Here is a 23774-nt window from a genome sequence, read left to right on the forward strand (position 1 = left end):
AGCATCTAGATTAGATACTAATTTCAAATCAGATATATTAAAAGTAAATTCTGATGTCTTCTTAGCTCAGCAAGGAAAAGTTATCCTTGACACTTATTTCCAGCAGCTGGATCTACTTCCTAGATATTTGCAATGAAACTAGAATATTTGTGATAACTATAGTCTGAAAAACATCCCTAGGGCTGCTTCTGCGTTACTACTCTAACATTGCAGGTAGAGCATTCCGCAGTTCCCAGATAGTACACCCAGATCTTTGTGCAAGTGGCTACGGTGAAGACTGGTAGAAATCAATGTGGATAGAAAGACGATGAAATTAGAAAGAGGTGGGCCTGATGGTGGTAGAAATGCTAAGAGCAAGATCAGGACAATCAACCAGGTCAAGTCAAATCACCCAAATCTTCTGCTAATCAATGTTAGAAGGAAGTAAACTGAAAGGACTCATCATATGCTTCCAATTAAACTTAAATCTATTTCCTTGTGGTGGTTCCTTGATGTTGTTGTTTCTATTCTAATAAAAACCAGTTGTAGTTTCAAGGGCAAGAGATTTTGCCACTGAACAAGATGCTGTCATCCTTCTTGATAATAAATAGGAATGGATGATCAGCTCGGAACACACTGGACTCGGGCAGCTGCTTTTCCACAGTGTTGCTTCCTGTGGTGGTGGTGGCCTCTGTGCCCTCCTCGGTGACCTCTATGTAAGACTTGTGCATCAGCTTTGATACATACAGACGGCCTCCTGCAGCTATACCAGAGAGATCAGCTCTGGATTCATCAAAGATATCTCTCAGCCCTAGGGCTTCTAAATAGTGCTTGATTTCATAATTCTTCTCTATCTTGAACTGAGGTAGAAACACTTCGACATACTGAGGCTTCATTTTTCTTGGATTGGTCCAGTCCATTAGATTCTGAAAAGTCAGTTTGTTTTCAATCTGTAGAAATAGTTAAGAGGCAATTTAGAACCATATGGTTAAGAAACAGATGAAACAATAGCCTCAGAGGTATATCGTTTTCCATAACAATTCTCTCCTGGATATTTGCTTGTAACTATGTGGAAGGGTGCCAGGGGAGTCTGGAAATGGGAAATGATTAAAACAAATGGTTCAAGTAATCTTGAATGAATCATATGTTTAATTTGCTCTGCTATGACAAGGTGTGGTTTATTTATATTGATATTTCAGGGCATTTCTGTTCTCTGCCCACATATTAACATATATAGACAAAGTAGAACAGTGAGCAAGTGAAGGAATTTGGGAATCAGAGATCATCAGAGGGAGAAAGGAACTCAGCAGTCATTTGAATCAGTGTTTCCTGACCATTTCTGCCTCATGAAAGACACGGAAAATAACATTTGCACAACTTGTAAGAGTAAACCAATGGAACCCCAGGTAGCCAACAGCAAGGAGCCCAGAGCTGTAGCCTCGGGACTTGTGCGATCAGCATCCCCAGCGCGGCGCCCACACTGGGAGATCTGGATACAAATTGACTCTGCTACTTCACACGTGTGACAACTGGAACTCAAGGCAATGTAGGGAGGTGTGCCCAAGACGCACAGCCTGCCCTTGGTGACATAGTGCATGCGTGTGTGTGTGCCCCGTCGTGTCCGACTTTGCAAACCCATGGACTGTACCCCGCCAGGCTCCTCTGTCCATGAAATTCTCCAGGCAAGAACACTGGAGTGGGTAGCCATTTCCTTCTCCAGGGGATCTTCCTGACCCAGAGATCGAACCCATGTCTCCTGCTTGACAGGCGGATTCTTTACCACTGAGCCAGCTGGGAAGCCCCTAGTGACAGAGTGAGGGACTACATATATCTTTCCAACACCACTGCCCCAAAGTGACTCACAAATTGAACTCACCAACTCCTTAACACTGAGAATTGATCATAGATTATTCCAGATTTATAATGGGAAGTTTTCATATGAGCATTGTTTACAAATCTTGTATTAATAAATGAACAAATGGGTGAGTGACTAATTCTGACGACCTGAAATCTTGAAGCTGGTGGATGAGAACACGATCAAGGGTCCTAGACATCTTCCTATTCCCCAGCAATGAGAGCAACAGTGGTAACTTACTTGGGACAGGTCATTATCCGGCAGCATTATGTACATGCTTATACCACCATGATATCTGAGCTCAAGAACCTGCATGGATGGATCTTTAATGACAGACAAATTGAACTTCCGTTCTTGATGCATCATGGCCACTGCTTTCCCAGGGCACTGAAAGTCAAGTCATTTAAAGAAAACAATTAAAGCCCTCCTTATTTCATGTGTTGACCAAATACAGTGGAATAGTGCTGCAGGCTTTTCTTTCCAGTGGATTTTCCCCAGCTTGCTGCCAGTGGCGGTCCTATTGGTCCACATCTCGAGTGAAACCACAGACTTTGAGAGTAACTACCTGAGTTTAAAACTCACCAACTGTGTGACCTTGGGAAAGTTACTTCACTGCTCTATGTCTCTACACCTCATCTCTGTGATGGAGGTAAACACAGCCTCTATTGCATAGGATTGTTGTAAAGATGATGTGCCCTACTGTAGCTAAGACTTGGAACATTGCCTTGCATTTAGTGTTTTATCTGAAAATGTCTATATCATGTCATGAATAATTATTAAATAGCATTATAATTCCAAGTGATTGCTATAGATTTTTCTCTTATCTGACGTATTATCCAGGCAAGTGTTATAAAAATTACAATTTAATAATAGGGTGTTGTAAAGCTTTTTTTTTTAATTCCTATGAAATATTTGACAAATTAACTTGAGGAAAACACAGTATCTCTTATCTTTAGGATACCACTTCTAGATTTAGAAACATAATAGAGATATAATAAACTGTCTTTTCCTAAAAGATATTGTGATCCTGCAAGTTTTTCAGTATTCCTATAAAATCTCCCTTTACGAAAGAAGATCCTATAGAGGAGGACGGATAAATTTTATGCTTCAATCATGGGCTCTTCTTCCTCCAGAAAGGTTGTCCTTTTTGACCAAGAATCCAAACCCCAGAAAGAGCACCCATGATACAGTAAAGGAAAGAAGGTGCCTTCCTAGTGAGACAGGCTGGTGCCTTCTCACTGAGTCTGGAACCATGGGGGCTGAGCTGCAAAGTCTCATTTCCAAGCTAGGGCAGGGAAGATTCCCACAGCTGAGTTATGCTGGAGAAAAATTGAAACCAGACTTCTTAACAAAAGGGTGATTTCACCAATTTTGGATGGAACCAAAGCTGTCAAGTGATATAGATTCTACAGCATATTATATTATAAGCTATATATTAGAGCTCTATTATAAAGGATATAGTCACGAAGATTATTTTAAACAATGTTATTATACTTTATGTTAATACTTACAGATATTTTATTTGCACATACTCATATTTATTTAAATAAGCCATTATTTAAGAGCAAAATACAAACAAACAAAACCCCACAGACATTGCGGGAAAGAGTCATGCTTCATTTTCATTCATGGAAGTGAGTTAACAAATGCAGTCTACCAGAGGAGTTGAAGGAAAGAGTGGGGAATAAAAGCTCATTTCCAAATACCATTAACACTGTCAGCCCCAGTCATTAAAATTCTGTGTGTGTGCACTCGGTCACATCCAACTCTTTGCAACCCCATGGACTATAGCCCGCCAGGCTCCTCTGTCCATGGAATTTTCCAGGCAAGAATACTGGTGTGGATTGCCATGCTCTCCTCCAGGGGATCTTTGCTACCCAGGTATCAAACCTGAGTCTCCTGCATCTCCTGCATTGGCAGGTGGATTCTTTACCACTAGCCCCACCTGGGAAGCCCCATTACAATTCTGGGACTGTCTAATATGCTTCATTTTGCAATTACACAGCTAACATCTCTATCAGACAGAGTTATGGTTTATTAGGAGTTATTAGGTTTCAGTTTTTTCACTTAGGATTTTCAAAATACTTCTGTGCCCCTCTCTGTGTTCTCATAGAGGTACCTACATTATAGACTTGCTCCCGAGTTGGGCTCTCCTTAGGACCCTGCAGTTAGGACACACAGCGGGCTAGCCGCCCTCCATGCGGGTGCTAAAGGCCACCAAACTCCAAGTCCTTCTGGCATCTGATCTACTCTGCTCAAGTTTCTTCTCCTTCCTCCCAAAGCGCTCCTCTCCCCACAGACACGGCCTGCTAGACAACCTCTTACTGCCCATCTCCTCACTTATCAGTCATCTTTGATTTCCAGGAGCTCTCAGCACTCCTGTGTCTAAAACTTCTGATGTGGAAAGATGCAGAAAGAACATTTCAATAGCATTTTCCACTTAAAAATAAAACTATGTTTAAGCGTTAAATCTGAATTTTTATGCTTCAACATGAAAAACTGAGGATTGAAAGGAATTTGTTGTTGTTGTTCAGTCACAAAGTCGTGTCTGACTCTTTGTACACCATGGAATGCCACACTCCAGGCTTCCCTGTCCTTCTTTATCTCCAGAGTGTGCTCAGATTTATGTCCATTGAGTTGATATCTAACCATCTCATCCTCTGCAATCCTCTTCTCCTGCCCTCAATCTTTCCCAGCATCAGGATCTTTTCCAATGAGTCAGCTCTTCGCATCAGGTGACCAAAGTATTGAAAGGAATGTTCTAGGTGAACTAATGGAATCACTTGGTTTTACTTGTGAGAAAGACTATGGGTTTAAGGTTCATGTGCTAAGACAAGGCAATTCCTGTGAAGCAAGGTAAGGACCCTAACGTGGCATGTCTGATTACAAAGTCTTTGATGTTTCTACTATACTAAGATTATTGTGTGAAAGTGAAAGTATTAGTCTCTCAGTCACGTCTGGCTCTTTGTGACCCCATGGACTGTAGCCCACCAGGCTCCTCTGTCTGTGGGATTCTCCAGGCAAGAACACTGGAGTGGGTTGCTGTGCCCTTCTCCAGGGGATCTTCCCAATCCAGGGATTCAACCTAGGTCTCCTGCATTGCAGGTGGTTTCTTTACTGTCTGAGTCACTAGGGAAGCCCTGTAAAGGCATATTATTGGCAAAAACCTTCCTAAATTAAACAGAATTCCATACCTTGGGAGATCTGAAATGGCAATTTTGGGTCTGGTTCTTGGTGAAGGCTGACTCCCACTTGCCTTTGAAGTACACGGCGTTCACCAGCACCATCACAGCAGATGAGCTTATGGTACCTTCATGAAAGACATCCCTGATTTTGCCTTTTGAAAAATTGAGAAAAAAAATGTAAATTTTAAAAAGCTAAAGACAAGATGAATATTTTTCTTATCACATAATTAAAATGATCGTGATATTAGTAATAATCTGTGATCAATTACTTTGTCCAGCACTTTCCATGTGCAATGCTTTATGTGTGATATTTGGTTTAATTCTCACAAAATCCCTGTAGGGAAGGCACTATTATTATTTCTGTTGCCTGTTGAGAAATCTAGGGCATAGAAAAGTAATTTGCACAAAGTCACATAAAACAGGATTCTGGCCCAAGAAGACAATGCTCAGAGACCTTCCCTAGACACCAAACTGCATTCATTTATTTGAGGCCATAGCATTCCAGGTATAGTTTAAGGCCATTTCATTGAATGGGCTAATTCCTACATTCCATGTTCATGAAATTTTTGCTAAATGCCTTGCACTATTCTGGATACTGAACAGGATCCTATGGGGTCTTCCCTGGGCAGGCCTTTCCCCATAACCTCTCCTTTAGCTCCTCTCTCAAGTGCCTGCTGCTGCTACTGCTGCTAAGTCGCTTCAGTCGTGTCCGACTCTGTGCGACCCCAGAGACGGCAGCCCACCAGGCTCCCCCGCCCCTGGGATTCTCCAGGCAAGAACACTGGAGTGGGTTGCCATTTCCTTCTCCAATGCATGAAAGTGAAAAGTGAAAGTGAAGTCGCTCAGTGGTGTCCGACTCTTAGCGACCCCATAGACGGCAGCCCACCAGGCTCCTCCGTCCCTGGGATTCTCCAGGCAAGAACACTGGAGTGGGTGCCACTGCCTTCTCCTGAAGTGCCTGGATAATAGTATTTGATACACATTTGCTGGTGGCAGTAGTGGTAAAGAATTTGCCGCCAATATAAGAGAAGCAGGAGACTCAGGAATATAATGGGCTTCCCCAGTGGCTCAGATGGTGAAGAATCTGCCAGCAATGCAGGAGAGCCAGGTTCAGGCTCTGGGTCAGGAAGATCCCCTGGAGGAGGAAACGGCAACCCACTCCAGTATTCTTGCCTGGAGAATTCCATGGATAGAGGATCCTGGTGGACTACCATCCATGGGATCACAAAGAGTCAGACACAACTGAAGGGACTTAGCATGCCCACGTTTCCTGAGTTGTCTTGCAGATGTAAAAACCTCCCCGGAGGATGTTAAGTGCCTAACACTGGAGCCCATAGCCTCAGGCCTCTTGGAGCCTAAGGACTGAGAATGTGAACCTCTGCAACACCACCCAGGTGCCTCAGCAACAGCCAGAGAATTCTTCACGAGCTGATCACCACTCTGCAACGCCCCACCTCCCCTGGCTTTTAAAAATGCTTTGCTGAAACTCTTCCAGGAGCTCGGGGCTTTTTGGGTCTACCACGGGGACCACTTGCTTGGTCCTGCAGTAAACCTTTCTCTGCTCCAAACTGATGGTTCAGTTTGTTTGGCTTCACTGTGTGTTGACCCCGTGAGCCTATATTAACAAGTCCAGTGCGGTGGGGGCACCACCTTAATGCAGTTGCAGCGTCCTGGGGTCACAGCCCTGTGCTCAGTGTGGGGTGGGTACACAGTGTCTATGGCCAGGCCACCTGCTTGAGCTGAGGGCAAGGTGACGGCCAGGGAGAATTTCCATAAAGCTGGGACTCTTTATTCAAAACTTGAAAGCTTCGAAGAGCTGACTGTATTTGGGGAAATCCTAACTTATTCTGATTCAATAGGAAGAGTAAGATTGGAAAGGTTGGTGGCAGGAGCCAGATAATTGAGCCTGGAAAGTCTGAAAAGAATTTTTTATTATTTTGAAGGCGATGGAAAAGCATTGTTCAGGATTCACTGAAACACAAAAAAGGACATGGTCATGATGGATCAGATTTGCCTTTCTAAAGGATGACTCTGGCAGTGTGCGTAGGATTGAAGAGGGGGTGGAGGGAGTGGGGAGGAGGAGGAATAAAACCTAATAAGACCAGGGTAGGTTTATTGGAATATTGGCATCATTTTGAAGTGTTCCTCCAAATAAGTATTGAGTCCATGCCCTCATCACAGTGAGAATAATTATACATAGATTTGCATGAGAAAGGAAAAAGGGGAAATAAATTACTACTCCAAATAAAGAAAGGTACTAGTAATCTGATACACCAAAATACTTTAACACTAAATGGAAGGCAGGAGGAAAGGGGACGACGGAGGATGAGATGGTTGGATGGCATCACCAACTCAAAGGACATGAATTTGAGCAAACTCCAGAAGATGGTGAAGGACAGGGAAGCCTGGCATACTTTAGGGTTGCAAAGAGTCGGAACACAACTGAGCGACTGAACAACATTAGAAAAGTAATTGCATAGTTTTTTGATTTATGAAGAGTATATTTGAAATACACAGTGGCTAATGGTCAAACTAACTCTAGTGAAGTAACGATGAATGAGTGAGCAAAAGCAAAACCGAGCCCCTGTATTCTTGTTTCCTGGAATAATTATATGCCTTTGAATGTTTGCACTTAAAGGTGCAAGTTACATGTCTCATATTTTTGAAACAGAAACAAACAGCAAATATGTATATATTGTTCAGAGTATAAATCAAGGCCATTTCTTAGGTAAAGAAATGACAAGCTTTGGAATCATTGACTAAGGAAACAATAAATAGATTTCTTTATTTCTTTTGTACTAAACCAGACCATTAGCTGGAACTTCATTTTTAGTTGGAAAGAGACTTGTCAATAAAGAAATATGCTTTTTTGTGGAAGGAACCACCATTGCCAGATATACAGTTTTGAAAATGAAGAGAATTTAAAATTAAATTTATTTTTTTTGACAGAGTGTCATAAAAACTATGTGTGTGTATGCTCAGTCGTGTCTGACTGTTTGCAACCCATGGACTGTAGCCCACCAGGCTCCGCTGTTCATGGGATTTTCCTGGCAAGAATGCTGGAGTGAGTTGCCATCTCCTCCTCCAGGGGATCTTCCCAGCCCAGGGATCTAACCTGTGTCTCCTGCATTGGCAGGTGAATTCTTTACCATTGTGCCAACTGGGAATTCCCTGGACAACAACTAGAGCAATTTTAAATAACAGCAATCATTACTTCTGATAAGCAGGAGCAGTTTCTCATATGTACAAAAGATTCCCAACTTTAAAATTGGGAGTTCTCAATATTCACATATAACTGACAGTCTTGCAGATAAACAGGGCATTGCACTCACCATGGGTCTCATTTTCAATCCATTTGTTAATTTTATATCTGGTATCTTCCACATCATTTGTAAAGTCAACTCTTTCCACTTTGGCATTATATAATTTCTTAGCACACTCAATATAGTCCTATAAATATAAATGATATACAGCTCTATAAGTAGCTCTATAAGTAATAAACACAGTTTTTGTACTTACAAATCACCACCAACTAAGCACCATAAGAGATATATATTTGAAATTGTCCCCTCATTTCCACTACCTTACTCAAGGACTACGTCCTGCCTCAAAGGTGAAGAAATAGGCTGGGAGGGAGGACCGGGGAACTCGAAGTCGAAATTGCGGAGCAAGCACACTGAAATGCACTGGGGAAGATCAGCAGGGCTTGTGGCTGATACCACCCCTCAACTTCACCACTCTTTCCACCATGAATATTTCAGGGGCCTCCTACCTCTTGCCCCTTGTTTGTGTCATTCTCTTCCTACTGAAACACTGTTCAAGAAACCTAGCAGATCCCACCGTAATCAAGTGATCACAGATAACGCTGCCAGCAATAGGGTTAATCAGAATCCTGCCGGGGGGCAATGAGGATAATATAATGAAAATAAAGCAACACCCGTGATATTTTCTATCAAATCAGATGGAGGAGTGATCTAAAGAAAGGGTGGTCACCATTTTGCAACATATGTGTGTTAGCTGCTCAGTCGTGTCCAACTCTTTGCAACCCCATGGACTGTAGCCCTTCAGGCTCCTCTATCCATGGGATTCTCCAGACAAGAATACTGGAGTGGGTTGCCATTCCCTTCTCCAGAGGATCTTCCTGACCCAGGGATCAAATCCCAGTCTTCCACATTGCAGGCAGTTTCTTTACCGTCTGAGCACCAGGGAAGATTTTTATGACATATAAGAGTATCAAATTAACATTTTGTACACCTTAGATTTACACAGTGTTATATGTTAATTATGTCTCAATAGAGCTGGAAAAAATATGACTCTAATTATGAAGAAACATCAAACAAATTCACACTGAAGGACATTCTAAAATATAACTAGTCTAAAACTGGACATTATGAATAATCATTGAAAGTGTCAAGATCCTTAAAGTCAAAAAAAAGGCTAGGGAACTGTTCCAAATTGAAAGATACTAAAGATACATACCAACAAAGCACAATGCATGATTCTGAAGTAAATTATTTTGCTATGGGATGATGTAATGATGGTTGATTAGACGTAAAAGGATCTAAAGATTAGCTGATAATGATCTAACCGTGTGAATTCCCTGATCATGACGGTTGCACTGTGGTTATGTAGGAGAATCTCACTGTTTGTAGGATTACACCAAAGACTTCAAATATGATTAGGGATTTCCAGTGGTTCAGGAAAAAAATTTTTCTTCTCTATAATACTTGCAACTTTTCTGTAAGTTTCAGATTATTTCAATATAGCTTTTCTTTTGAAAAGTAGAAGGAAGACCTAATAAGTCTTCTTCACTAATGGACTGTGAATTTTAGGGAAAAGAAGACAAATTTGACCCAAATACTTGGTGGATAATTCACTGAGAGAGAACACAGAAGAAAGAGAAGTCAGAGGACAGGAGGGGCGGTACATGAGAGTCTGGAGGTGCCTGCCTGAGGACTGGAAGGAGGCAGGTACAGCCACAGAGCGTACAGAGGCAGGGAGAACAAGGCTAAAGAGCTACACACGTTTTGAACACGTAATCTCTCCTTGGGTAAGAAAGTTAACTGAAAATGGAACATGGCTGAGGACAGAAAGTTTAAAGAACACTAGTGTTTTAGGGATGCCTGGAGGAACAAATATAAACAAAAGAGACTGAGATGAAACAAAGAGACTGAGTAGAAAACCAGGAGAAATCAATACCATAAAAACAATGAGAGGGGAAGGTTTCAGGGAACATCATTCATGGTGAATACTATGAAGAGGCAGATAAGATAAAAACTGCAAAGTGTTCATAGCTTGGGTGTCTACATGGAAGGCAGCAGTCAACTTCATAAAAAAGGATTTCAGGGGAGCATTTAACATAGAAGCCAGATTGCAGCGGATTGAGGAGTAAAAGGGGGGTAAATGGACTCCGAGAATACATATTACTCTTTCATTAAGCTGGATTTTTCAAGCTTACATTTTCAGTCTGACAAACAATAAGATGGGAAGGAGAATCATTGAGCAGCTTTTAAAAAAAAAAACTTTAGAAAAAAGGTACCTTGTACATACATTTATATGCTATGAGAAAGAAGAAAGTAGGTTAGTAAAAGCCCAATAAAGAATATTGTTGGAAAGATAACACCAAGGAAAAAGTAGGAGGCAAGAAAGCAGTGGAGGAATTGACAATTTAGGAAAACTGTTTCCTCTGAAATTGATGGAAAGAGGGGAAAAGATCAGCAAATGGGTTGGGATATGAATCCCGCCTCTATTTGCTTTGTCAAGAAGACAAGACCTTCAGTTGAAAGTGATGGCGGTAGTAAGGGGCTGTTGGGAATCTGAGAGAAGTCGGAGAGTTTTCAGAAACTGCCATCAGGAATGAAACACCAAAGCTGGCTATTCGACCCACGAAGAACGTCTGACCGGGACGGCAGGGAGACCGCCACGCCGTCGTGGTAACTGCACACCTCCAGGCTTCCCGCAAGCATTGCCCTGCAGCCCAGGCACAACTGTGAGTGAAGTCACGGCACTGCTCCCGACTCAGAGCTTTGTTGGGGGAAGAGAATGGGGAAGGAATGGCTGAGAGCAGTTCAGTGTAGGAATAAATCTAGGCAAGGAGAGAGCTGATACGCTGAGAGAAAGTCGAGAGATCAAGAGAATGAATAACTCAGTGCAGCTGAAGAACAGGTGGAGTAGTGATGAAAGAATGAGAAGCACGCGGTGCTGTGACCACACTGGAAAACTGGAGCTGTAGACTTCCGGTCGTTGATGAGTGTCAGGGTGTGGCTCAGGTATCTATAGTGGTGTAGAGAGAAGGTCAGGAAACTGTGGAAGCGGAATCTTCCATAGGGACACGGAGTTTATTCAAAACAGTGGCAGAATCAGGTATGGAATAACATGTACAGAGGTCCTACCCAAGGCACATTTAGCAAGGATTGGGGGAGGAGGGGGAACATGGGGTCAGAGATAGTGGTTGGGTCTTCTATAATACCATACTTTTCACAGAGACTATTAACATATTATTATCTTTATCAATTCTAATAGAATATGTATCCTCTTATTTGAACCCATACTCAAATGTGAGTTAAAAAGTGTTATAAGAAGAAATGTAAGCAGCTTGGAGATTATCTATCTTTGTACTGATCTGATTGAAATTTGATGATAGGTACATTTAAATCAAAAGTAGTTTTTAATAATAACTTATTATACCTATAAATGTTTGGGAGAAAAAAAAAAAAAAACGGCTGTCTTGTTTTCAATGATCTTGATTAGACCTCACCTTTACTGTGCTTCTGGGTACATTGCAAGGAGAGTCAGAAAAAGGAACACAAAAAACAAGATGCTATAAATAGCACCATGATAGACTCATCAACATCCAGGCTACGGCTGAGGGTCCCTCAGGAAGATAACAGCATCTGTGGAATTGAGACTCAAACCGTGGCTGAACATCATGGTGGCCCCTGTAAAACTTGTGTAGGATACCTTTGGGAGGATTAAAAGCAAAGTGACCTAATGCTTCATAATTGACAGGTTGCCAAGCAATTCGGGAGTGGCGCTGGAAAGGGCAAAGAATCTGAGTGGGCAACAGACAGACGAAGCAGTAATGACTGGGCGGGACACAGAGAGCTGGAAAAGACGCCAGCAGAGACCAGCCCAGCGACGTCACGGACTGGAGTTTTATAGTTGTGTGAGACGTGGAGAATTAAAAGGGAGAACAGACTTCCCCCAGAGAATCGCGGCCACTGTGTCTGCTTAAACAACACTACCAGCTTCTGGTTGTCATAGCAATGACGGTCAGGCATACCAGCATGCAAGAGTGCGTCTGGGACTTGCTGGTCTTTGAATGAGGAGAATTCCATGATGAGGGAAATCAGTCTGCTGGCCTCAAGTTATTCACCTCCTGTGTTGGGTCTTAGCTGCAATTCTACCACTGGCCAGCCTTATACAGCTATGTCTCTTACCAAGAACTCTTTTATAAGTATGTGCCATGTGCTCAGTCATGCCCAACTCTTTGCAACACCATGTCTGTACCCACCAGACTCCACTGTCCATAGGATTAGGTAAGAAAATTGCAGTGGGTAGCCATTCCCTACTCCAGGGATCTTCCTGACCCAGAGATTGAACTCATGTCTCCTGTGTCTCCTGCATTGCAAGTGGATTCCTTCCAAGCTGAGCCATTGGGGAAGCCCCCTTTTATAAGTGATCTTATTGAAAAGATAAGTAACTGCTGGGAGGAGAGATGGAAGGGCATAGCTGAGGGAAAAAAAAGGCAGGTGAACTCAGCACTGGGGATGAAGAACTGTCCTAGAAGACAGAAAACTCAAAGGAAAAGTGAATAGGCTTTTTCTCTGCTGCCCATAGACAACCCTAAATGCACTGTCTGCTCCTCCCACCCCAGTTCTAACTCCACATCACTGCCAGTGGACAAGCTTTCTCTGTCTTGGAGCATGTCAGTCTAGTGACCCTGAATATGTGATCACTCAGGTGAAGAAAAGCTGTACTTTGGAAATAAAGTGATACTATTGAGAAGGCATCTGGGAACCTAATTAATAGCCACAGGAAAAAAATATATCACCTTGGTATGGCCCCATGGAAAGGCGCAAGCCTTTATTCAGATGATAAATTGAGCAAGACTCAGGTTCATAACAGAAATAACCATCTAACATAGGAGCCTGCACTTACTTTTCGAATATCAAATACTTTTTCTGCAAAAAGTCCATTGGCAATGCTGAGTTCATAATCCTTGTGGGATGTGTTTATATCAGACAGAACTCTTTTCAGTTGAGATTGGAGTCCTGGCTGCTGTTAAAAAGATTTATAAAAAATTATTCTTGGGCTGCAAAGATATGTCTACTCTTTTTACACATGAAATAAAACACGTATAATATTATCATAAAAGAATTTAAAAGCAATGATGCTTATTAAAGCAGGAAACAATGTCACATACATGTAAAATTTTCACCCTTTTTCTCAAAATAGTGTCTGTGATCAAAGTTAATTAAAGGAGTTAGTGAAATAAATAAATAACCTTAAAATAAAACTATTAACAGAAGATAATGAATTTGTCTAATGCATGTACTAAATAATTCATTTTACCAATGTAAGTTGACTGTGAATATCAAAGGATAAAACGCAAACATTTAGTTCCACGCTATCTTGCCAAATTTTAGCTAACACATAAGTAAAATATTGGCTTACTTGATAATTTACAAATAAATTATCAAAAATTGTATCTGGAATACCCACAATACAGAAATCTGAATGAGACAGGATCCTTTGCTTTAAAGGGGAGAGAAAAATAGAAATATATTAGTGAGATGGGGATTTTTCTAAATGGAGTCTTACAGTCTCTTTCTCTAGAAGAGCATATTGTCTTTACCTGAGTATCAGAAGAGTTTCCATGTCTTGAGAAGGTATTAAAGTGAAGCACCTGTAAACAGGCAACAAGGAAAGCAGTCAGCAAGTAGTGGCAAAGAAGAAGAGAACCAATAAAAAATAAAGCGGACATCCCGCTGCTGGTGGCTGTGTGTGTGTTAGCACACAGGGCGGCAATGGGCTGTGCAACTGTCCTACTGATGTGTTTAGAACAAGACTAGTCATTGGGGAAAGTATCACAAACTGGGAGAATTCATAAATCAATGGCTACAAAGTGAAATATGTTTAATAATTTTGGTTTGCTCATTCTTGGGGATCAATTTAATAATCACTCACTGATTAAACCTGAACCAGAATCAAAAATAGTCTCATAAAAAAATGAAAACTTTGTTTAATGAAACAGGAGGCAAGACTGGGGCTAACTACACATACACCAAGACATAAAAGCAAGAGATTTCCCTGGTGGTCCAGTGGCTAAGACTCTCTACCTCCAATGCCAGGGGTCCAGGCTTGATTCCTGGTCATGGAACTAGATCCCGAGCACCACAACTAAAGCCTGGTGCCACCAATTAATAAATAATTTTTAAGACATTATAAAAACATAAAAAGGAAAACTAGTTATTGAGTATCTAGCAAATATTAAATAGGAAGCAAAATTGGGATTTGATAGATATAATTTTTGATCCTGCAATTATTTGAGAGGCTTCCCTGGTGGCTCAGTGGTAAAGAATCTTCCTGCCATGGGTTTGATCCCTGAGTTGGAAGATCCCTTGGAGAAGGAAATGGCAACCCACGCCAATATTCTTACTTGGGAAATCCCATGGACAGAAGAGCCTGGCAGGCTACAGTCCATGGAGTGACAAAGAACTGGACATGACTGAGTGACTAAACAAACAAAAAAAATTACTTGAAATTAAGCAGTTTGGGGTTTCCTTTTCAGCATGGCTCTCAATAACCCCATTATTCTAATAATTGTTCCTATGCCCATCTTGATTTCTTATTACATTTTATCTGCTTTTTTCCAGGCCCTCTGTCTCTGGGATCTGAAATGCAAAACAACTCCATTAATAGGAAGTAATAAAATGTGCCATGAGTGTGAAAATCACTCGTGCAGCTGTCTGGGGCAGACTGAGTGCATCCTGCCTCCTCGGCACAGGTGGGCAGTGCGCGGAGCAGCATTTATCTTGTATTCCCCCGACCAATCGTCTGAAAGATCTAAATAACTGCCAGGCAATGGTGGATTTGTTCTATTGTCTCAGTTTGTGACTCTCAGAATCTCATTGGTTGAATTTTCTGTAGAAAGATGTAGCTTTGCCTTAAGGGACCTTTCGGGCTTTGTTTGTGTGTGAGGAGTTGGAGTAGGGAGAAGGTTGGAAGGACTGTTCTGATGCAGGGTAAAGAGACACGTATGGGAATTTAACTAAACCAATGTTGCTATCAGGGCCTCTGCGAGGGATTTCTACTTCAAAGCCTCAGACCCCTAATTACAGCACCATCATATTGGCTTGGGGAGAATGGAACCGCTCAGAAAGGGATGTGAAAGCTTCCGAAGGCTACGTATCATTGTCTTAAAATGCCACAAGGAATTGGAAGCTAACCTCAATTTCCACATCCTCTTAATCTAGGATGATACTATGAGATGGAACGAGAGAGAAGGCAAAGTCTACAAGGCAAATTTGACATACACATTCGTTCTATTCACAAATGGGGTCTTTGCAGACATCAAGGACTATGCCTGGAAGCCTGGGTGTCATTTTTCCCCTAGTTCTAGGCAGTTGTGGGGCAGGAAGAGCATCAACACCCTTTCTCATCCTTCAGGGCCTTCAAGGATACTGTGGTTACCTCTTCCCAGCTGATCCAGTTGACTAGAATATTCCAGGGTTCGTGATTCTGCCTCATAGTTTTGTGGTCAGTTTCACTGTGCCTGTGATTCATTGACAGAACGCTGAAATTACCAATTTAAGAGACTTCCCTGAATGTCCAGTGGTTCAGATACCCCCTTCCAATGCGGGAGCTGCAGATTCCATCCCTGGTCAGGAAACTACAACCCCACATGCCTCGTGTGTGGCCAAAACACATAAAATAGAAGCAATATTGTAACACACTCAATAAAGACTTCACAAAAGGTCCACATCAAACAAAAAAATCTCAAAAAAAAGAAATTGCTAATTTGTCACTAAGAAAGGAAGGTTCAACAAGGACCCTCCTTCCCATGGAGTTTATTTTGTAATTACAAGAGGAGGAAACAAAAGAATGAGTTTTATTACTTGGATTATGTTATTATAGGACTTCCCTGGTGGCTCAGATGGTAACGAATCTGCCTGCAATGCAGGAGACCTGGGTTTGATCCCTGGGTTGAGAAGATCCCCTGGAGAAGGGAAAGGTGACCCGCTCCAGTGTTCTTGCCTGGAGAATCCCCAAGTATAGAGGTACCTGGTGGGCTACAGTCCATGGGGTCACCAAGAGTAGTTTTTCCAGTTCTTACTGATTTGTAACATTCATGTTAAAAGTTTACCTCTCAGTACCCCCAGAACTGAAAAAGGAAAAGTTGCAAAGAAAAGTCTGTATAGTCAGTCACCTCAGTACGAGATGGAAAGAAGCTCTAGCCAGCTTTTGTTCACTGAACTTGAACTTGGGCGGCCCCGTTGCATATTTCCTTTCTAAAATAAGCCCTGGAAGTTGGAGGGTCCATTTCTATCATCTTTGAGAAAGATTTAACCAAGAGAAGGCTGAGAAAATTCTGAAAGTCATATTGATTGTTATGTAATGCTATCTTTAGTAAAATATATATGGCTTTGTGGAAAAACATTTTGAATGGTGTCTGCTCCTCTGAGTTCTAAACCTTTTACTCACTACCTCATAAAAACAACCTAGTAATTAACTTAATTAACTGAAGCTTAGCAAAGTGAAAGGAATCTTCTCTTCTTTTTGACCAAAATTTCTGTCAGACTAACTTTTTAAATTTCCTGTAGCTGTCTTTAAAAAAAAAATTCCCCAAGGTCACCATTGGATAGATCGGCTATTTGAGAATATGTGGATGTACCAGAAACAGACTCACTTGCTTCTGAAACATTATGTTTTTTAAATAATGAATGGAAATCTTTTTTTATTAGTTGTTAGATTGATTTTTCCAAAGTCAATACCTGTATTTATTAAAATATTGACTTCAAGATAAGTGAAGCTTTATGGTAGTGTACTTTGAGCTACCTTTCAGTTTGCTGACTTTAGGGCAAACAGCTCTTCCTCTTGGGGCTATTTGGTGGTGTCTAGGGACACGTTTTATGGCACCCCACTCCAGTACTCTTGCCTGGAAAATCCCATGGATGGAGGAGCCTGGTAGGCTGCAGTCCATGGGGTCGCTAAGAGTCGGACACAATTGAGCGACTTCACTTTCACTTTTCACTTTCATGCACTGGAGAAGGAAACGGCAACCCAGTCCAGTGTTCTTGCCTGGAGAATCCCAGGGACGGGGGAGCCTGGTGGGCTGCCGTCTATGGGGTCGCACAGAGTCGGACACGACTGAAGCAACTTAGCAGCAGCAGCAGCAGCAGCAGGAACACGTTTTATTTTCACGATGGGGGAGAGGTGTGCGGATGACATCCAAAAGGAAAGGGCCGGGGGTGCTGCAAAACCTCCTACAAGGCACAGAACAGCCCCTCACAACAAAGAATTCTCTGACCCAGAAGGTCAATAGAGCCAAGGTTGAGAAACTCTGCTTTAGAATAAGACCTTCCTGAGTTTACTAGCACAGAGATGATGTGACAAACCCTGCATAAAACCGGGGAAATGATGCCAACTCCAGGGTTACTGTGAGCATCAAATAAGATACGCGGAGAGCTTATCCCAGAGCCTGACCCTGATGGAGTTTCCAGCTGGCTGTTGTTATCATTGCGTTAGCGTGAGGTGCTCAGTGCACGGGTTAGGAACCACTCCAGCTCTGGGACAGCAGCATTCTTAGACTCTGTCATTATTTCCTAGCATCAGCTACTGGTGGAGCAGTCCAGAGAGTGAAACAAGTCTTTCCAGCTTCCCTGACTGCACAAATAGCCCTCAACACGTACTCAAGTGTGAGAGGTCACAGCAGGGATCCTGTCCCTCTTGCACTTAAGTGTGAGAGGTCACAGCAGGGATCCTGTCCCTCTTGCACTTAAGTGTGAGAGGTCACAGCAGGGATCCTTTCCCTCTTGCGCTGGTTTATGAACTAAAATAATGGGAGGAGTCGGTGGGCAGAAGGTTGGGCATCGAAGTTGCAACATGCAACTCGGCCCTGGTATCTCACCTGCTGCTGACGCACTGAATTTCAATGGCAAACTCCTGAGAGAAGGGAGAGAAACCATGAACTTTTTGCCTCCCGGCAGTCTCGCTCAGGGTAGTGGGCAGGAGTGAGTTAATAAGCTGTTTCTAAATGTGGTGGGGAAGGTGATGCTGGCGGCAATGTGACAGGCATCCTGGTGGGCTATGATCATCCAGGCTGCACTACTATGTCACTTGTGGGCAGGTCACCAGTGCCTAAGCTAGGACTTCACTGGCATTTCTTTCTAGCTCTTCCTTCTCATCCATATTACTCAGGTGTGCATGCATGTTCAGTCCTGTCTGACTCCTTGTGACCCCATGGACTGTAGCCTACCAAGATCCTCTTTCCAAGGGATTTTCCAGGCATGAACACTGGAGTGGGTTGCCATTCCCTTCTCCAGAGGATCTTCCCGACCCAGGGATTGAACCCGGGTCCCTTGCGTCTCCTGCATTGGCAGCAGGTTCTTTGCCACTGAGCTGCCATCACTCAGGCTGAGGCTCTCTCCTTCCGCGTGCACCTGGAACGTCCATCAAAGCTCAAGTGCCAGGCCCCATCCCCGTAGTTTCTGATTCAGTAGGTCTGAATCCAAAGATTTCGCATTCCTCCTGAGATCTCCAGGTGAAGCTGGCATGGGAAACACACTTTGAAACCCACACTAAGGCACAGTATCAAAGCTGCAGTTCTGGAACGGTTCCAGCTTAAAGAGCAGGGGTTGCAAGCTGCATTCTTTCCTCCCCCTGGACGGGGTCCACTGAGAGGTCTTCCTTTACATGAGACCATTGCAGTGCAATATTCTCTTGGGAAAAATTGTTCGCCCTGATGATCAATTACAGAAGTCATAGTTGGTGATGCAGTCAAGACTGACCTTATCAATCTGAGAAGCACAGTCACCCCTCGCACCCAAACGAACCAGGGCCAGGGCAGTGAAGAGGCTCAGAGAGGAAAAGAACACGTTTTCACTCCCTTGATTGCTGTCCATCTCTCTGAACAGGTTGAAGCAAAAGTCTGCGTCTGCTGCAGCGAGGGAGGCCATGGTGAAATGGAGTACAGCCTAGAGAGGGAGAAAAGAAAGAGCTCTGGGTACGTTTTCTGTGGATATTATGGGGTTTCTTTTTTAATTAGAGTATAATTACCTTACAATGTTGTGTTAGTTTCTGCTGTACAATAATGTGCATGCTAAGTCGTTTCAGTCATGTCTGACTCTTGCAACCCCATGGACTGTAGCCTGCCATGCTCTGTCCATGGGATTCTCCAGGCAAGAATACTAGAGTGGGTTGCCATGCCCTCCTCCAGGGGATCTTCCTGACCCAGGGATCAAACCTGCGTCTCTTATGTCTCCTTCATTGGCAGGAGAGTTCTTTACCACTAGCGCTACCTGGGAAGCCCTGAATCAACTGTCAGTATACATATATCCCCTCCCTCCTGAGTCTCCTTCCCACCCACCCTGTTCCACCCCTCCAGGTTATCACCAAACACCAAGCTGAGCTCCCGTGCTGTACAGGAACTTCCCACTAGCTGTCTGTTTTACACATGGTGGTCTACATATGATTTTTATATTCATTCATTTTTTTAAGTCCAAGGCTTCATTTCTTCAACCTTGGATGTAACGATCAAATAACTCACAACAAAAAGAAAAAGTTCTTTTGGCCCAGTGTTCTTGCTATCAATGCTCTAAGACTGTCTTCTGGCAACAATATTATGATACCTTTTTAAAACAACATTGATCTTTTTTAGCACGATGTTTCTGTATTTCTGCCTGTGCTCTCATATTCACAACCAGGCATAGTCTCACTGTTCCTGGAGGTGGAACTTCCAGCTTCAGTGATCTTTGATAATTCTGTTTTGAGTCCCAAGCAAACACATTTATGGGGCCTACTATTTCTCAAATCTCCCAGATTTCTAAGCTGAAATATAGCAGGAATGCTATTGTTGCTGTTGTTGTTTAGTCACTAAGTCATATATGACTCTCTGCGACCCCCTGGACAGTAGCCTGCCAGGCTCCTCTATCCATGGGATTTCCCAGGCAAGAACACTGGAGTGGTCTGCCATTTCCTTCTCTGGGAGATAGTCCCAACCCGGGTGGGAGCCCACGTCTGCTGCCTTGGCAGGTGTATTCTTGCCGCTGAGCCACCATGGAAGCCCCAGAAGTGTTGTTACAGTAAAACAAATGTTACATTAGACAGTCTATTCAAGGGACTATATTTCAGGAAGAAAAATTGTGTGTTACATTCTCTCTCTTCAAATAATTTTCAAGACTTCATGTTGATTGCCAAAAAACCATAGTATTTAAATGAAATTAATCACTCTTAGGAAAGTAACTTCAAAAGCAAAACCATAATAATTCTTTGCAAATATTTACAGAGGAAATTACATTTAATGAAGCGTTGTGGGCACATTAACATGTTGATACAAACCCTCTTCGGGGACCTGCCTGAGTGTCCAGTGGGGTCTGAAAGCTGTTTGGTCATTTCATAATCCAAAATACAAAAGCACACTCTTCAGTACATTTTTCCTCAATCAGGTCCCAACTGTTCTTGTTGTTTTATAAATGCAACTTTTACTATTTTACCCCCAGGTGGGAAAGGGACATTTCATGATTTTAAAAATTATTCTTTAAATCAGCTTCTAAAAAAGCACTAATCACAAAATTTTATTATCTAATTTTTTAGTCATCCTCTTGACTTTTCACAAAACTGTTGTCGTATTGAAGAGAAGAGAAACTACACAAGAATGTGTTCATTCAAACAATTAAGTACATATTTCTAGGGCTTAGGTAAATTCTGTGGCAGAGAAACCATACTAGATAAATAATCATTACAGAGAAACATCAGCCAAGAGCTTCTTAGATCTAGTCATTCTCAAGCAATAGCTTTTAAAATGATAAACTGCTCTAGGTAATATACAGTTAAATGTTCTCGTACAGACATGTTCATACTCTATGCAAATAAATGCCAAGAAGTATGTTCCACTGCACATCATTGCTTTTGTTTTTTGTTTTTTGTTTTTTTCTCTATGCAAGTGCTTTGTAGTTTCCAGAAATGAAAGTAAGTTTCATTCCCCTCATCTGATACAAAGACTGAATCCCACTGGCAAATAACTACCAATATATATGGCTGAATTACTTGTTTTTCACCCTAAATTTCCATCAGATGACATATAATTAATATTGGAAAATTAACATGCTACCAAAACAGATTTTCTTTCTCCTATAATTTCTTTTTCCAGTAACTTTTTTTAAAAATTAAACACACAAAAATATAATTAAATGTAAACAAGTCATCAACAAATGCCCAGTGATTTGGGTCCCAGTTAAATAACTAAACTGAAGAGGAAAATTAATTACATCAAGCTACAGAAGAAGGTATCAGCATGGTGCTCCCCACTATGCCACTATCCAGATGCAGCAACGAAGGAAAATTCTTTTTAAATCATACAGAAACTTAACTTTAAATTAATCTTTTATTTCACTAAAACTGCAAAAATACTTACAAAACTAATATACAGATATGGAATTAATTTATAATTTTCAAGTTAACATGAATCAAATACTTATGAAGGTCTTTAAATCCTAAACAGCAAACTTAAGGATGTCAAAGTCCAGGGAAGACTGAAGCCTATTTACTTACTTATGGTACATTTCAACTTGAGAAATTTTTTTATTTCTTGCTTTCTTTGTTAATATACTTTTTGTGTCAGACCAAAAAGAATAGATATGTTCTCAGTAAAGCTTTTTAAAAGTCTAATTAAAAAGTAAGAAAAATAAATTTTGAAGCATGAGAAAAACCAGGGACAAACACTTTCAGTAAAACATGAAATTATATTGAAAATATTTCATGAATCTAAGCTTATTATACCAAATTGATAAATTGTGTGCCTTATTGTTTGATCAAAATATTATTTCTTCTTAGGATAATTCTGTCTGGACAAGAAAAAGTAACCATGTTTCATGGTACATTACTGAGGGGAAAAAAAGCCTCCTGTTTTTACTGAACTAAAGTACACATAGAGGAAAAAATTGAAACTACAGTTGAACAGACTTAATTTTTACTCTTATCATGTAAGTCAAATGTAATACATTCATATCTTTCCATTTTTTTCAAAAACATACTTTAAAATTTTGATAAATTCCTAATCAAATAAGTTGAGATATACAATTAAACTAGAATTCAATTCTAATGTCAAGAATGTGTATACTCCAACATATAATGCCTTAAATAAGAACATCAGAAATACAGAATTTTAGACTTGTCCATAATTCCCTGATCCTGTTTCTCTTCTCCAAGATGGGATGTGATGTGTTGGGTGGTCTCGGATGCCCTCTGAGTGGCAGGCGCCCCTATCCTCGGTACCCCAGGGTAAGTGGCTACAGACGAGCCCCAAGACAGAGAAGCTGGGAGCAGGGCGGGCCCAGGGCCACGCTGAGGGACGGGTTCTCGGCAGAGATGCACTCACTGCCCTCTCTCCCCACCCGCGCTGCTCTCTGTCTCTGTGTCTCTCTGTCTCTGTGTGTGTGTCTCTCTCTGTCTCTCTGTCTCTGTGTGTGTGCGTGTGTGTGTATGTGTGTCTCTCTCTCTCTCTGTGTCTCTCTCTGTCTCTCTGTGTGTCTCTCTCTGTCTCTGTCTCTCTCTGTCTCTGTCTCTCTGTCTCTGTCTCTCTCTCTCTCTCTGTGTCTCTCTGTCTCTCTGTGTGTCTCTCTCTGTCTCTGTCTCTCTGTCTCTGTGTGTGTCTCTCTCTGTCTCTCTGTCTCTGTCTCTCTGTCTCTGTGTGTGTGCGTGTGTGTGTATGTGTGTCTCTCTCTATCTCTCTCTGTGTGTCTCTCTGTGTGTCTCTCTCTGTCTCTGTCTCTCTCTTGGAAGCTGTCTGGCCAGACTTTAAGTTCTGAGCTTTGGAAATATTTACCTTACTCTCTTCATAGAGGAAGTTAGCCGCTGGTTGGATGAGTCTGAAAGAGTCTTGCATTACTCTGAAATATAAAGCCTCTGACTCAGACACTCCCTACTTCCTTTTGTAATGACCATGATAATTTTAAATAATGTAATTAAAATGGAGTTATGTTCAGGCAGTTTATAGTGCAAATTCAAAGAAGTGTGCAGAGTATTAGCTACAGACTGGATTCAAAACAGTCAAAACAGATATTTTCTAATGAATCCAAGCCTAGCATGAAATTTTGTTTAATTTGTTATGAGCCCCGCGCAGTCCTCTCATATGGTATATGGTGGTTCGAATGGTATTTTGGGGTATGGAATAGCATACTTGTCATATTCACTCACTGATTCGTGCTGTGTTTGTTCAGCTCCTCACCTTTAAGGAGCTGTGTTCCAGTGAGTAGAGCTGTGGTGGAGGAGCAGCAGGCAGTCCAGAGAAGAGAAGACAGCAAGTTACTGGAGGGCAGAGAGAGTGCGACAGAGACGTTGCTCTGGCCGGGACCCGAGGGTTTGCTGTGCTCAGGGGAAGTAGGTGAGTGGGCTCTTTCAGAACGAAGAGGGTTATACTCTACATAGTGGTTTTTGTTGGTTTTTTGTTTTTGTTTTTTGCTATGAACCATTTTTCGTTTTTAAAGTCTTTATTGAATTTGTTACAATATTGCTTCTGGTATATGTTTTGGTTT

General features: G+C 41.9%; 1 protein-coding gene across 2 annotated transcripts; it reads right to left on the reverse strand.

Annotated features, from left to right (window-relative positions):
- Positions 1 to 371: 371 nt before the first annotated feature.
- SERPINB7 (serpin family B member 7) lies at positions 372 to 23098 on the reverse strand. 2 transcript variants are annotated; one of them, XM_025273319.3, is made up of 8 exons: positions 23066 to 23098; positions 19032 to 19217; positions 13877 to 13927; positions 13180 to 13299; positions 8352 to 8469; positions 5029 to 5171; positions 2075 to 2221; positions 372 to 929 (listed from the first exon to the last, which is right to left on the reverse strand). In XM_025273319.3, exons 2-8 carry the CDS (start codon positions 19197 to 19199, stop codon positions 531 to 533), a joined length of 1146 nt encoding a protein of 381 aa, XP_025129104.2. In that variant the 5' UTR covers positions 19200 to 19217; positions 23066 to 23098; the 3' UTR covers positions 372 to 530. The 2 variants fall into 2 exon arrangements, with proteins under 2 accessions (XP_025129104.2, XP_044790534.2); XM_044934599.2 differs by lacking the exons at positions 13180 to 13299; positions 13877 to 13927.
- Positions 23099 to 23774: the final 676 nt, after the last annotated feature.

Source organism: Bubalus bubalis, chromosome 22 (genome assembly GCF_019923935.1).
Source record: "Bubalus bubalis isolate 160015118507 breed Murrah chromosome 22, NDDB_SH_1, whole genome shotgun sequence".
NCBI classification, from domain to species: domain Eukaryota; kingdom Metazoa; phylum Chordata; class Mammalia; order Artiodactyla; family Bovidae; genus Bubalus; species Bubalus bubalis.